This window comes from Cebus imitator, unplaced genomic scaffold (assembly GCF_001604975.1).
Source record: "Cebus imitator isolate Cc_AM_T3 unplaced genomic scaffold, Cebus_imitator-1.0 Scaffold400, whole genome shotgun sequence".
Lineage (NCBI taxonomy): Eukaryota > Metazoa > Chordata > Mammalia > Primates > Cebidae > Cebus > Cebus imitator.
The window spans coordinates 3,374-17,847 of record NW_016107715.1 but is presented as its reverse complement, the minus strand read 5'-3'; the positions used below and the strand labels follow the sequence as shown (position 1 = coordinate 17,847).

Below are 14,474 nucleotides of genomic sequence, written 5' to 3'. Positions count from 1 at the left end.
GTGATGGGGAGGAAGGCAGCAAATCACACTGCCACGTGTGTACCTATGCAACAATTTTGCATGTTCTTCACATGTACCCCAAAACCTGAAATGCAATAAAATAAATGGGGGGGGAAAAAGAATGCAGTTGACTTCAGGCCATAGAAACACACTATTTTTAGTTGTGCATCAAATGGTACCCCAGGATAAGTCCAAGGAGGCATTCCTCTTGTGAGTTTATTGTGGCTTCTCCAAATGCAGATGAGAGTAAAACCAAGCCCATTAAAAAAAACGCTATTCAGAATATAAAGAATAAAGAATATTTTAGTTTTCAGAACAATCTTAAGAGAATAGAAGAAGAGTGTTATTCATGGATAAGAGAGAAGAATCACTCACTTCTAAGACTCTGGCAACATAGTACCAGAATTTTTAAATATAAGAAAAGGAAAATAACCCCTTAAACTGATACTTTGAAAGCATTTAATTAAGTGTTCATAAGATAAAATTTATAAAAGTGAAATGACTAGATATTTACAAAATATGAGGGATTTCCACCAAGATGGCCGAATAGGAACAGCTCCAGATCACACTTCCCAGTGAGAGCAATGCAGAAGGCAAGGAATCTCCAGATTTCCAATGAAGGTACCAGGTTCATTTCAATGGGACTGGTTGGACAGTTTGCCCAAGGAGGGCAAACCGAGGCATGAAGCGCAACTGGATGGAGGATTTGGGACTCTTCCCCTCTGGTACTCCAGTTCAAACACTGCACTTCTCCCATTGCCTTTGCAACCCACAGACTAGGAGATCCCCGCCAGGCTAAAAAGTGCCATGAGTTATTAGCACAGATCTGAGCGACAACTCTGGCCAGCGCTGCAGGTTGTCGGCACAGATCTGGGAGGATGTTTTGGACCAGCACTGAGTGTGCCTGCAGGACAGAACTCCTTGCTCCGCAGAAAGAGGGGGAGCTGAAAGCAGGAAGACAGGTGATATGGCTTGGTGGGTCCCACCCCACAAAGACCAGCAGACTGAAGCCCTTGTGCTTGAGAGTTTCACAGCCAGCACATCAGTTCAAGCTCAACCCGGGACAACTGAGCTCAGTGTGGGGAAGTGCATCCACCATAGCTGATCTTACCTGTGTTAACAAAAGACAGAGGAAGCTTACACAGCAGCTGGACCGAGCCCATGGCAGGCCAGCAGCATCCTTGCAGGCAGACAAGTGACAAACTGCCTCCTCAAGTGACTCCCTGACCCCTGCATAACCAAAAAAAGTCACATACAGAAAAGCTCTGGCTGACAACTGGTGGATACTCTTCTGGGACAAAGCTATCAGAGTAATGATCAGGCAGCAATACTTGCTGTGCTGCACTCCCCATGGGTGATACCCAAGCAAGCAAGGTCTGGAGTGGAACTCCAGCAGTCCCAGAGCAGAGGGCCCTGTTAGAAGGAAAACTAAAAAACAAAAAGAAATAGCTTCAACATCAACAGAAAGGATGTCCACTCAGAGACCCCATCTGAAATCACCAACTTCAAAGATAAAAGGTAGATAAATCCATGAAGATGGGAAGAAACCAGAGCAAAAAGGATGAAGTCATCAAAGACTAGAATGCCTCTCCTCCAAGGGATCAAAACTCCTCACCAGCAAGGGAACAAAACAGGATGGAGAATTAGTTTGATGAATTGACAGAAGCAGGCTTCAGACAGTGGATAACAACAAACTTATCTAAGCTAAAGGAACATGTTCTAACCCAATGCAAAGAAACTAAAGACTTTGAAAAAATGTTAGACAAAATGCTAACTAGAATAACCAGCTTAGAGAAGAAGATAAATGACTTGATGGAGATGAAAAACACAGCACAAGAACTTGAAGAAGCATACACAAGCTTCAACAGCCAAATCGATCAAGCAGAAGAAACAATATCAGAGACTGAAGATCAACTTAATGAAATAAAATGAGAGGGCGAGATTAGAGAAAGAATGAAAGGAAATGAACAAAGCCTCCAAGAAATATGGGATTATGTGAAAAGACCTAATCTATACTTGATTGGTATACCTGAATGTGACAGGGAGAATGAATCCAAGCTGGAAAACACTCTTCAGGATATTATCCAGGAGAACTTCCCCCGCCTAGCAAGACAGGCAAACATTCAAATCCAGGAAATACAGAGAACACCACAAAGGTATTCCTCAAGAAGAACAACCCCAAGGCACATAATCTTCAGATTCACCAGGGTTGAAATGAAGGGAAAAGTGCTAAGGGAAGCCAGAGAGAAATGTCAGGTCACCCACAAAAGGAAGCCTATCAGACTCACAGCAGATCACTCAGCAGAAACCCTACAAGCCAGAAGAGAGTGGGGGCCAATATTGAACATCCTTAAAGAAAAAAATTTTTAACCCAGAATCTCATATCCAGCCAACTAAGCTTCATAAGTAAAGGAGAAATAAAATCCTTTACAGACAAGCAATTGCCAAGAGATTTCATCACCACCAGACCTGCCTTACAAGAGCTCCTGAAAGAAGCTCTAAACATGGGAAGGAACAAACAGTACTGGCCACTGCAAAAATGTACCAAATAGTAAAGACCAACGGTGCAATGAAGAAAATGCGACAACTAGTGGGCAAAACAACCAGCCAGTAACAAAATGGCAGGCTCAAATTCACACATAACAATATCAGTGTTAAATGTAAACAGCCTAAATGCACCAATCAAAAGACATAGACTGGCAAACTGGATAAAAAGTCAAGATCCATCGGTGTGCGGTATTCTGGAGACCAATCTCATGTGCAAAGACATGCATAGACCCAACATAAAGGGTTAGAAGAAAATTTTCCAAGTAAAGGGAGAGCCAAAAAAAGCAGGGGTTGCAATCAGTCTCTGATAAAACAAACTTTAAATCAACAAAGATGAAAAGAGACAAAGACGGGCATTACATAATGGTAAAATGATCATGCCACAAGAAGAGCTAACTATCCTAAATATATATGCACCCAATACAGGAGCACCCAGATACCTAAAGCAAGTTCTTATCGACCAGCAAAGAGACTTAGACTCCCACACAATAATAGTGGGAGACTTTAACACTCCACTGTCAATATTAGACAGATCAATGAGACAAAAAAATTAACAAGGATATCCAGGACTTGAACTCAGATCTGGACCAAGCAGACCTAATAGATATCTACAGAACTCTCCACCCCACAGCCACAGAATATACATTCTTCTGAGCACCACATCAAACTTACTCTAAAATTGACCAAATAATTGGAAGTAAGTTACTCATCAGCAGCAAAAGAACGGCAATCATAACAAAAAATCTTTCAGACCACAGTGCAATCAAATTAGAACTCAGGATTAAGAAACTCACTCAACACTGCACAACTTCATGGAAACTGAACAACTTGCTCCTGAATGATGACTGGATAAACAATGAAATGAAGGCAGAAATACAGATGTTCTTCAAAACCAATGAGAATGAAGACACAATGTGCCAGAATCTCCGGAACACATTTAAAGCAGTGTCTAGAGGGAAAATTATAGCAATAAATGACCACAGGATAAATGAGGAAAGATCTAAAATTGACACCCTATCATCAAAATTGAAAGAGCTGGAGGAGCAAGATCAAAAAATACTCAAAAGCTAGCAGAAGACAAGAAATAACTAACATCAGAGCAGAACTGAAGGAGATAGAGACAAAAAAAAATCCCTTCAAAAAATCAATAAATCAAGCTGGTTTTTTGGAAAGATCAACAAAATAGACAGACCACTAGCCAGACTAATAAAAAGAAAAGAGAAGAATCGAATAGACATAATAAAAAATGATAAAGGGGATATCTTCACCAATTCAGCAGAAATACAAACTACCGTCAGAGATTGCTACAAACAATTCTATGGACATAAACCAGTAAATCTGGAAAAAATGGATAAACTCCTGGACACTTATACCCTCCCAAGACTAAACCAGGAAGAAGTTGAATCCCTGAACAGACCAATAACAAGGTCTGAAGTTGAGGCAGCAAGTAATAGCCTACCAACCAAAAAAGTCCAGGCCCAGATGGGTTCACAGCCAAATTCTACCAGACATACAAAGAGGAGCTGGTACCATTCCTTCTGAAACTATTTCAAATAATACAAAAAAAGGGAATGCTCCCTAAATCATTTTATGAGACCAACATCATACTCTTACCGAAACCTGGCAGGCACAAAACTAAAAAAGGAAACTTCAGGCCAATATCCATGATGAACATCAGTGCAAAAATCTTCAATAAAATACTGGCAAACCAAATGCAACAGCACATCAAAAAGCTTATCCATCACAATCAAGTAGGCTTCATCCTGGGGATGTAAGGCTGGTTCAACATATGCAAGTCTACAAACCTAATCCATCGCATAAACAGAACCAAAGACAGAAATCACATGATTATCTCAACAGATGCAGAGAAGGCCTTCAACACAATTCTGCAGCCTTTTATGCTAAAAGCTCTCAATAAGCTAGGTTATCAATGGAACATATCTCAGAATAATAAAAGCTATTTATAACAAATCCACAGCCAACATCATACTGAATAGGCAAAAACTGGAAGCATTCCCTTTGAAACTGGCACTAAACAAGGATGCCGTCTCTCATCATTTCTATTCAATATAGTATCGGAAGTTCTAGCCAAAGCAATTAGGCAAGAAAAAGAAATAAAGAGTGTTCAATTAGGAAAAGAGGAAGTCAAATTCTCTCTATTCGCAGATGACATGATCATATATTTAGAAGACCCCACTGTCCCAGCCCAAAATCTCCTGAAACTGATAATCAAGTTCAGCAAAGTCTCAGGATAAAAAAAATCTATGTGCAGAAATCACAAGCATCCCTATACACCAATAACAGACTAACAGAAAGTCAAAGCAAGAGCAAAATCCCATTCACAATTGCTACAAAGAGTATAAAATACCCAGGAATACAACTAACAAAGGGTGTGAAGGACCTCTTCAAGGAGAACTACAAACCACTGCTCAAGGAAATAAGAGAGAACACAAACAAATGGAAAAACATTTCATGCTCATGGTTAGGAAGAATCAGTATTGTGAAAATGGCCATAAAAAAAGAGCCCACATAGCCAAGACAATCCTAAGCAAAAAGAGCAAAGCTGGAGGCATTGTGCTACCTGACTTCAAACTATACTACAAGGCTACAGTAATCAAAACATCATGGTACTGGTACCAAAACAGATACCTAGACCAATGGAACAGAACAGAGGCCTCAGAAGTAATGCCACACATTTACAACCTTCTGATCTTTGACAAACCTGACAAAAACAAGCAATGGGGAAAATATTCCCTGTTTAATAAATGGTGTTGGGAAAACTGGCTAGCCATGTGCAGAAAGCTGAAAATGGACCCCTTCCTGACACCTTACACTAAAATTAACTCCAGATGGATTAAAGACTTAAACATAAGACATAACACCATAAAAAACCTAGAAGAAAAACTAGACAATATCACTCAGGCCATAGGCACAGGCAAGGACTTCATGACTAAGACACCAAAAGCAATGGCAACAAAAGCCAAAATAGACAAATGGGATCTAATTAAGCTTAAGAGTTTCTGCACAGCAAAAGAAACAATCAATAGAGTGAACTGGCAACCAACAAAATGGGAAAAAATTTTGCAATCTATCCATCTGACAAAGGGCTAATATCCAGAATCTACAAAGAACTAAAACAGATTTACAAGAAAAAACAAAAACCTATTCAAAAGTGGGTGAAGGATATGAACAGACACTTTTCAAAAGAAGACATTTATGAGGCAAACAAACATATGAAAAAATGCTCAACATCACTGGTCATTAGGGAAATGGAAATCAAAACCACGGTAAGATACAGTCTCACATCAGTTAGAATGGTGATCATTAAAAAATCTGGAGACAACAGATGCTGGAGAGGATGCGGAGAAATAGGAACAGTTTTACACTGTTGGTGGGAGTGTAAATTAGTTCAACCATTGTGAAAAACAGCATGGCAATTCCTCAAGGACCTAGAAATAAAAATTCCATTTGACCCAGCAATCCCATTACTGAGTATATACCCAAAGGATTATAAATCATTCTATCATAAAGACACATGCACACGTATGTTTATTGTGGTACCACTGTTTACAATAGCAAAGACCTGGAACTAACCCAAATGCCCATCAATGATAGACTGGATAAAGAAAATGTAGCACATATACACCATGGAATACTATGCATCAATAAAAAAGGATGAGTTTATGTCCTTTGTAGGGATGTGGACGAATCTGGAAAGTATGATTCTCAGCAAACTGACACAAGAACTGAAAACCAAACACCACATGTTCTCACTCATAGGCTGGTGCTGAACAATGAGAACACATGGGTACACGGAGGGGAACATCACACACTGGGGTCTGTTAGAAGTGGGGAGGTAGGGGAGGGACACTGAGGGGTGGGGAAGTTAGGGAGGGATAACATTGGAAGAAATGCCCAATGTAGGTGACGGGGGGATGGAGGCAGCAAACCACCATGGCATGTGTGTACCTATGTAACGATCCTGCAAGATCTGCACATGTACCCCAGAACTTAAAGTGCAACAAAAAGAAGATAAGTATGTCGATGTTATCACTATCTACAGAAAATCCTGATGCCATTGTGTCCTAAACTAGTATTTTAAAAGGGTAAATCGATGTTCATATTTTGCAGTTTTGATCTGAAGAGAGGAAAAAATGAGGTTTTGCTGGGAAAGAAGAATACATCAAGATGCATTTATACTGCTGCTGAAAAGAATAAGGGAGAACCTGCATTCCCTCATCTTTTTTGTTCTCCAGTTCAGGACATGTCTAAACAGCCAGTAAAATGAAATGCAGTGTGGTTCATATGCTTTGTTCAGTTTTTCATTACAGGTAATTACTTTATATCCATTTGTCATTAGCTCAATGACTCAGACCAAAAAGTGTTGTCTTCTTTCCCTTGAATTACTTCAATTATTTGACTATTTGAAGCAAAATTATAACAAGTCACATTGTTAGTGGTTGAAGGTGTAGAAGTATTAAATTTTATTGATAATTAATAATTCTTTTTAATTCAGTAAATGTTAAATAACTGTAGAGCATTCATTTCTCTATTTTACTTTTTGTCAAGGTTGATACCCACTTCCTTCAACTAGACACTTCTAACAGATTTAGCTACTAATCAAAATAAATAAACAGCAATTTTAACACGAAAAATACATCAATTATGCATACATGCATACATAGATATATGCACAGAATTAATCTAATCCATTATCAAAGGTTATATAACCCTTAGCCTGCTTTCGGGACTGAATAATATATATAGCTTTTAACTATTGTCAGCCTTTAAGAAAGAATTACAACATCCTACTTCTGAGAACTAAACCTCTCAGCCAAACTACATTCTCAAACCATGAAATAAGGCAACTTTAGGGTTTTCACTCATTTCGTTTTAGGTTAAGTAACAACTAAAAGGAAACACAATTATCTCAGCCAGTTATGCATGTGATGAACAAAATGTCACTTTTTTTACACACTGCCCTTGTCACTGTTTCTCAATGTGGTTATGCCTGTGCATACAAAATGTGGAAATAAATGTTCCCACCACCGGGCTGCCTGAATGAATACAGTTCATGAGTCTGTGTGTTCACTTTCAGAAAGACAGGCATTGCTTCAACTCCCTCCCATCAATGCATCATAATGCTGCCTTAAGCTTAAAAGGTAGCTTGTAAACAAGAGGTTTCTGCTATTGCCCAAAGCATTCTAAGCCTGAAAACTATTGGCAGCTTAACAACCACTGCAAAGAACACTGTTGTAAAACACAGACTCCTTTTGTTTTATTATGAATTCCTAATTTAGTCAATATCTCACTAAGTTCTTTTTGACACTCTCCCTTAACCATCTTACACACACATGTGCACACACAGACACACACACACACACACATATGCCATTTCAAAGCTGTTAGAAATTACAAATAGGTAGGACTTGGAGGACTGAAGAAGCAAATGCTATAAGGAAGCTAAGGGAGCTCCTCACCCACTAGCTTTGGTCAGTGATATTCCAAGTCATTAGCATGCCCTCTGTTTTTGGCAAGATTCCCTAGGTAGGAATGGGCTTCCAAATGCTTAGAGCCAGAATGTGTAGCAGCAGCACTTCTTGCCTTACACACGAGCTAGCAGATTGGTGGCTGCTGGAAACACTGGACCCTTGAGTTAAATGAAAGGGCCAGTGAGTTGATTCCATATTCTTTATTCTGTCACAAGTCCCACTTATTAAGGGCTCTTACAATATCTGGCACTATTTTAGGCATTTTGTGATGGCCCTACATCTGAATCTCATGTAGCAATTCAAAGAGCTATTCAATCCCTTGTTACAGCCAAACCCCTTGCCAGCAAGCCATGTCTTGACTACATTATGTACTTATTGGCAGATGGAGTTCAGGGATTTCTGTGAAATTGTGAAGGCAAAAGCACAGGAGACCCAGGAGGGCAGAGCTAAGGGAGAAAAACAGATAAATATGTCTCGAGGGCAACAGAAAACAGAGGTAAATCTAAAACAAGTTTAAAAAAATCTACAAATTGGGAGATTCGGTATTTATAAAAGAATCCAAGTTTCTCATTAATAAAGAGTTTTGGGGTATTTTTTTTAAAGAGAAACAATAACCCTCCCCCCCAAACAAAAAAAAAAGCACGTAACTTTACCGTAAATTCAGTCTAAACTGTTGTAAGCATTTCTAAACAATTTGTGTTTTCGTTAGCTTCCCAGGCAGATACCTTAGTTTACCAGTCACATTCACTTAATCTTGTATTGATTTTCTAAGAAACTTGCTGTTTCTATGACTACCCTAATCAATTAACTTCTTGTAAGTAACAAGACAATTTTCTCTTTTTCTTTTCTGACATATGAAGGCTAAATACTTTCTTCCTTTTTCTTTTTACCACCCTGAATACTTTCCTTCCACACAAAAAAATCTGATGTTATGCCTTACCTATTAAAGAAATACAATTTGTTGGTAAAAATGGTTGCTGTCTTTTATATTTGAAAACATTTGAAGATTTTTGCACAGAGAAAGCATACAAACTTGCCTTGGACCAATATTATGAATGGTTTATCACTTTTGTTATATTAATAAAAGGTATCTTTGGTGATCAGCAAAGTGGCTTTCTGTTGGCCTCCATGCTTTATCCTGGAGAACTGGGAGGCTGATAGTCACTTAAGGAATGGCTCACTGGAAAAAGAAAATGGTTGTGCCATATGGTGTCAAAAAGGTCCAAAGCCACAGGCAGCCATTTGTGACTTCTTTAGTTGGAATTGTACTGGCCATTGCAATAAATAAATTTAACCTATATTAATATGTGAGAATGTGAGTATTGGTGGAAGAAGTCACTTTGATCTCAGCCTACCTACTGTTTCTTAGACACAGGCCTGGAAACAATAGAAACACAATTCGTGAAAGACATTGGCCTTTGGAGTCAGACAACCAAAACTCAAACCTTGAGGTCAGCTGAGAAAATTTGATTAAGCATCTTAGACTCCTTAAAGTTTCATTTCGTATCTTATAAAATGAAACTATTAGAATTATTTCAAAGTTAATGTGGGGTTCTCCAGATCTAACTTCTCTTTCCTTTGATCTAATGGCTCTTTCCAAAGCAGAGAAGTGATTAGGACACTTTTCTGTCCCAAGCCTCCATGTATTTGGAAAGCACAAACCACACCATAAAGCATGCAGTCTTTTACGCCATAGAGCCAGATTTCAGCCTGCCTTCCCAGGCTCACCTATGGTTATTTTCCAATTCACTTCTCATTCTAGCCATGTCAAAACAGATTCATCCTGTACTTTCAGCCCCCTAGAGCTGCATGATTATTCAGAGTACGTCCCCAGTGTTGCTGTGATCAGTATGCCCTTACTGTTTTTGTCCACTTAGCAAACTTTTGCTCAACTCTCAAAGCCAAGGATGTCTCCATAATCCCCACCTTTCCAGCTATGCCTGGAGGTTCTTCCAAAAGAAACAAAGATTAAATTTCACCAGGTGAAACATCTCATTTTTTGCTTCTACCATGAAAATGTATTTTATTTGCCATCCAACATAAAAATATCTAGATACTATTTAACTACAGAAAAATCATAGATAAGAATACAGTCTGTGTATCTATAGTCTGAGCACCAAAAGAATACTATGATAATATTCAGATTCCCAAAGTCAATCAACTTTAATTCATCACAGTTTATGTAGTCACTGACTGTGAGAAAGGCAGTGCACATCCAGAAAAATATGCCACCTGAAAAAATGAGCTGATCCAGATCAATTATTTCAATCATTGCTATTACCTGCCAGGTACAAGATGTATCATTTCCAATATGATAAAACTTGAAAATTGGTATAAATGAGTAGACCGAGATTCAAACAAGTGCCCAAGTATTTGATGCGTGGTAGGGTTGCCATCCACATCCTGATCTGTCTGCCTCTAGAACATTTTGTATTCTACCTTTCCACATTGTCTCTTAATTCATCTCATACTATATTTATGTACGGACTTATAATAGTGGTTCTTGTATCTTTATACAAGGTATCAGGTGCTATCTCTAGCCAGGTCACTTTAAATACTCTTTTGCTTAAGAAAAAAGTAGGTTCATGATTTGGATTGATAGGTTATAGCCAACGCAAGAGAAAGAGAGACAAGGAGTCTTCAAAACAGAGTTACATCCCATTTATAATGCACGTAAGTTTTCTCTCTAGCTGTCAGACTGGTAGCCTTTCTTATTTTTAGTTCAATTCCATATGGTATTCTGTACGTTCGCCTAAATAAAAGTGACATGATAGCAGAATTATAGCATACGTTCTAATTGACTTATTTTAAATCTTCTCATTTCTTCATTTTCCTGACTAGGTTAACTAGAAGGGCTTTACTACTGTTGTGGAGCTGGTGATCTTGGTATGGTGGTGGCTGTGTTTAGCAACCTAAAACTGTGGGTGTATCTTTACTTCAAACATTTTGTGGTCATACATTGATCTTGAAAAAATGTTTATTTATATTCTGAATGAAACATATAGTGGTACACAATATTTCTCATATAGTAAATGCAAAGTAAAATAGAAACTTGATTTAAAAAGTCAGAAAGTGTTACTTCACTATGAGACTAAATATGAGATCATGCATGTCACAGCAGAACATTTCTAGCAATTCTATATTCGTATTCAAAATTACCATTGTTTTTAGATACACATATGTAGACACAGATGCAGATATAGACACAGACATAGGTATAGATGTAACTATATAGCATTAAAAAGTCAATTCCAACTGAAAACAAAAATGAGTTTAAAGGTTAGCAACACATCAAATTTATTCCCAGGAAGAGGTTTCTTCTTGTAAGTGGCTTCTTAATTAGGAATCAGGAAAAATCAATCCTGCTTACTCTATCTTGTGTTCTGAGAAAAAGGAGAAAGAGACTGAGGCATTTGTGGGGAATAGAGAGAAGGCAGCTCCAAATGTGCAGCCAGCACAGGCCCATGCAGCGATGGGGATTATTTTCTTCTCTAGACATATGCACAGAGGCTTAATCTAAGTGTAGTTCCTGTCGTGTTTACATGTGGCACTTAAAAAACTTCTGATAGTGGTTATGGCTAACAAGGAAGCTCCCAAACATCTCCGAGTTGTCAGTTTGTTCTCCTGCAATGACTTATCACATTATTATTAAATAACTCCATAAAGTAGGTTGGAAAACAGCAAGATACTAAGTCTATTCTTTAAGTTTTTTTTTTTTAATTTCTTGGGAAAAAAATATGAGTTCTCCAGTCCTTCATGGAACTGAAGGCCTAGCTTAGCCTTAGTGCAAAGAGAAGACACAGGTTAAACAGGGATAACAATTACAAAAGGCTAGGTTACTATTCTGTGTTAGGTAACACAGTGGGTGGTAACCAATCTTGTTCACAAACTGAAGAACATCATATACATTGCTGGAAATAGGGCAAAGTTAGGACTGATTCTATATGACATGTACATTTACAAACATGCATTATCTTGTGCTCTCTACCATTCTGTATTAACTGTTCCTGTGAAGTTTTCAAAAAACATTGTTTAGGATAAGACAGGAGCAAGGCTGACTCACCAACAGCAAGTCAGGAAGCCTACATCAGGAAAAACCTATATGAAGAAGAAACATCAGTGTGTCTTATTCAGTCCAGAGGCAGAAATCAAAGATTTCCAGCACCTAGAAAAGTGACCCATTTTTAGGAGGTCAGCTGTCATCAATTTAGGTGTGTATAGATGCAGTCAGAAATTACTAATGAGTAAAGATCTAGATGACTTGTGCTTATTCAACATTAACGCCCTGGTCTAATGAATGACGTCACTCAAGGATTAACTTGCAAATATTTTTTACAAGTTTAAAATCGATTCCGTAAGTATTATATGCAAAGTAACATAAAGCAAAGAGAGAGAATAGAAGGACGTCCTGGAAGTTAAAAACAACTTGACAAAAGCAGATTTATGACAGACTACTAAATAATAATATATTTCCCATCTTCTAATTCCCAAGTAGTTAAATATTATTCACTAGAAGAAGCTCCATTCCCATATAAATTCCATGTGACAGCTCTTTCCACTCACAAAAAAAAAAAAAACCCATGAAGTCTAAAGAAAATTTCAGAAAGATGGTCTTTGTAACTTAGAGACCAAAAAACATATTGATCGACGTTCCAACAGCTGAACATATTGCTGATCAGATCCCAAATTCACCAGGTTAAATCAAATAATGAAGAAAATATTTAGCTAATTAATGTACGTGGAAAAGAGAAACAAAAAACAAGCCTAAATAGCTAATCATTACAATCTAAAAAATGCTGCTTGTTCTGATTTTCAAGATTAAAAATCTCAGTTTATTACTCGTATTTATGTTTAGACAGTGAGCACTGTATCAGTGTCACAAACTCTCATCCTTCAGTGTTTCTTCTATAATCCTTTGTTCAGTTGGTATTTTAATGTTTGTGCTCAACAACCACAATTATTTTTGCTTTTGTTATTCTGTAAATAAGACATCTTGTTATTCTAACATATTAGACAAAAGAAGTCAAACACAAGAGACCAAGGAAGTAGGTAATTTGCATAACCTACCTGTAGGCCTTCAATAGCTAATCGCAGCATACTTGGTGTGAGTTTAGAGGCTTGCTTGAAAGTGAAGTTACTCCAGTCTATGATCAAAACAAATCCATTCACTTGAAGCTCAGGATCTTCAATCATGGCTTCTAAAGAAAGTAAGATGGCACGCAGTATATCCACCAGTGTGTACCTATCCGCAACAGAAAAGTATTAAATTAGGTCTGACAACCACTTTTATAAGAAACTATAAAACATTTTCTAGCACACTAAAAATTCACTTTAAAATATCTTCAGAATCTTAAGGAAATAATTTTGTTTAAAAATCTATTTTAGGCACAGATTTAATTTATATGTACTTGAGGAACATAATCGAATTTAACATGTATTCTGCCCAAACATATGGCAGTTCTTTCTCATATTTTATAACCATTTAATTTACCTCAAGGCCTTCTTATGATTTTCTGAAATTACCTCTAGGCCTTCTTATGATTTTCTGAAATCTCATTCAACTAACCCAAAACTAGGCATCACACTTTTTGAGTGGTTCAGTAATGCCCCAGTAATACTGACATTTCGTATCTTCATATTTGAAAAAACTGAGAATGACATTTGAGTAAGTATCATCAATAAATGAGAACACTGTGCACGACAGCTATGGATAAAAGTTACTCAATTCAAATTAATTGTATTGAGTTTGATCATAAAGAAAAGGAAAGGTAGAAGTGATAGAAAGAGAGGGAGATGAATATAATTAAAAGTGGGAAAAGTCATGGAAATTAACCTACTATAATACAAGCCATCCAAATTCCAGGGTTGGATTTTTTGATTTGTTTTGTTTTCTTCTTTCATCTTAGTACAGTTACTAGAACATTCCACTAACACAGTAAATGCTCTTTATATTCCTGTAAAAGGGACTTGACTACAGTAGGAAGACGCTGGTTGGAGATTAAGACATTGCTTCAGTGAAGGGAATGAAACCAATAACAAAAATAAGAAGCCAAATTCGAGTGGCATTTTAGACAATCTTATTATACCATGACAATGTGAGAACTGAGATTAGGGAAGAGTAAAAAGTCACACAAATATTTTAGCTTTGGAGCCTGAATGCATGGAAAATTTTTAATCAATGTCAATACTGCAAAAATGAGAGACTGTTGGAAATGGCTGAAAATATAAGTTTTGAATAGAACTTATTGTATTTGAGAAACATATAGTATACTCAGAGAGATATATCAAGCAAGCTTCCGAAAAACATGGATCCTAAACTCAGGAGAGAGCTCAAAACTGAAAATTCTGGAATCAAAAGCATATAGAACCTAAGTTCAAGGAAGTGAAGGAGGTAATGCAGTCAGAGCAGAGAGAAATATCAGATAATTATTTTAA

General features: G+C 37.5%; 1 protein-coding gene across 1 annotated transcript in view; it reads right to left on the bottom strand.

Moving 5' to 3' along the window:
- The window catches only part of LOC108289348 (clavesin-2), a 66,649-nt gene extending 53,341 nt beyond the window's left edge, over window positions 1–13,308 (bottom strand). Inside the window, exon 1 of the mRNA XM_017508796.2 lies at window positions 13,107–13,308. Coding sequence (XP_017364285.1) covers window positions 13,107–13,232 — 126 coding nt within the window. The 5' untranslated portion in view covers window positions 13,233–13,308. The remainder of the gene's footprint in view (window positions 1–13,106) is intronic.
- Between the last annotated feature and the right edge of the window lie 1,166 nt (window positions 13,309–14,474).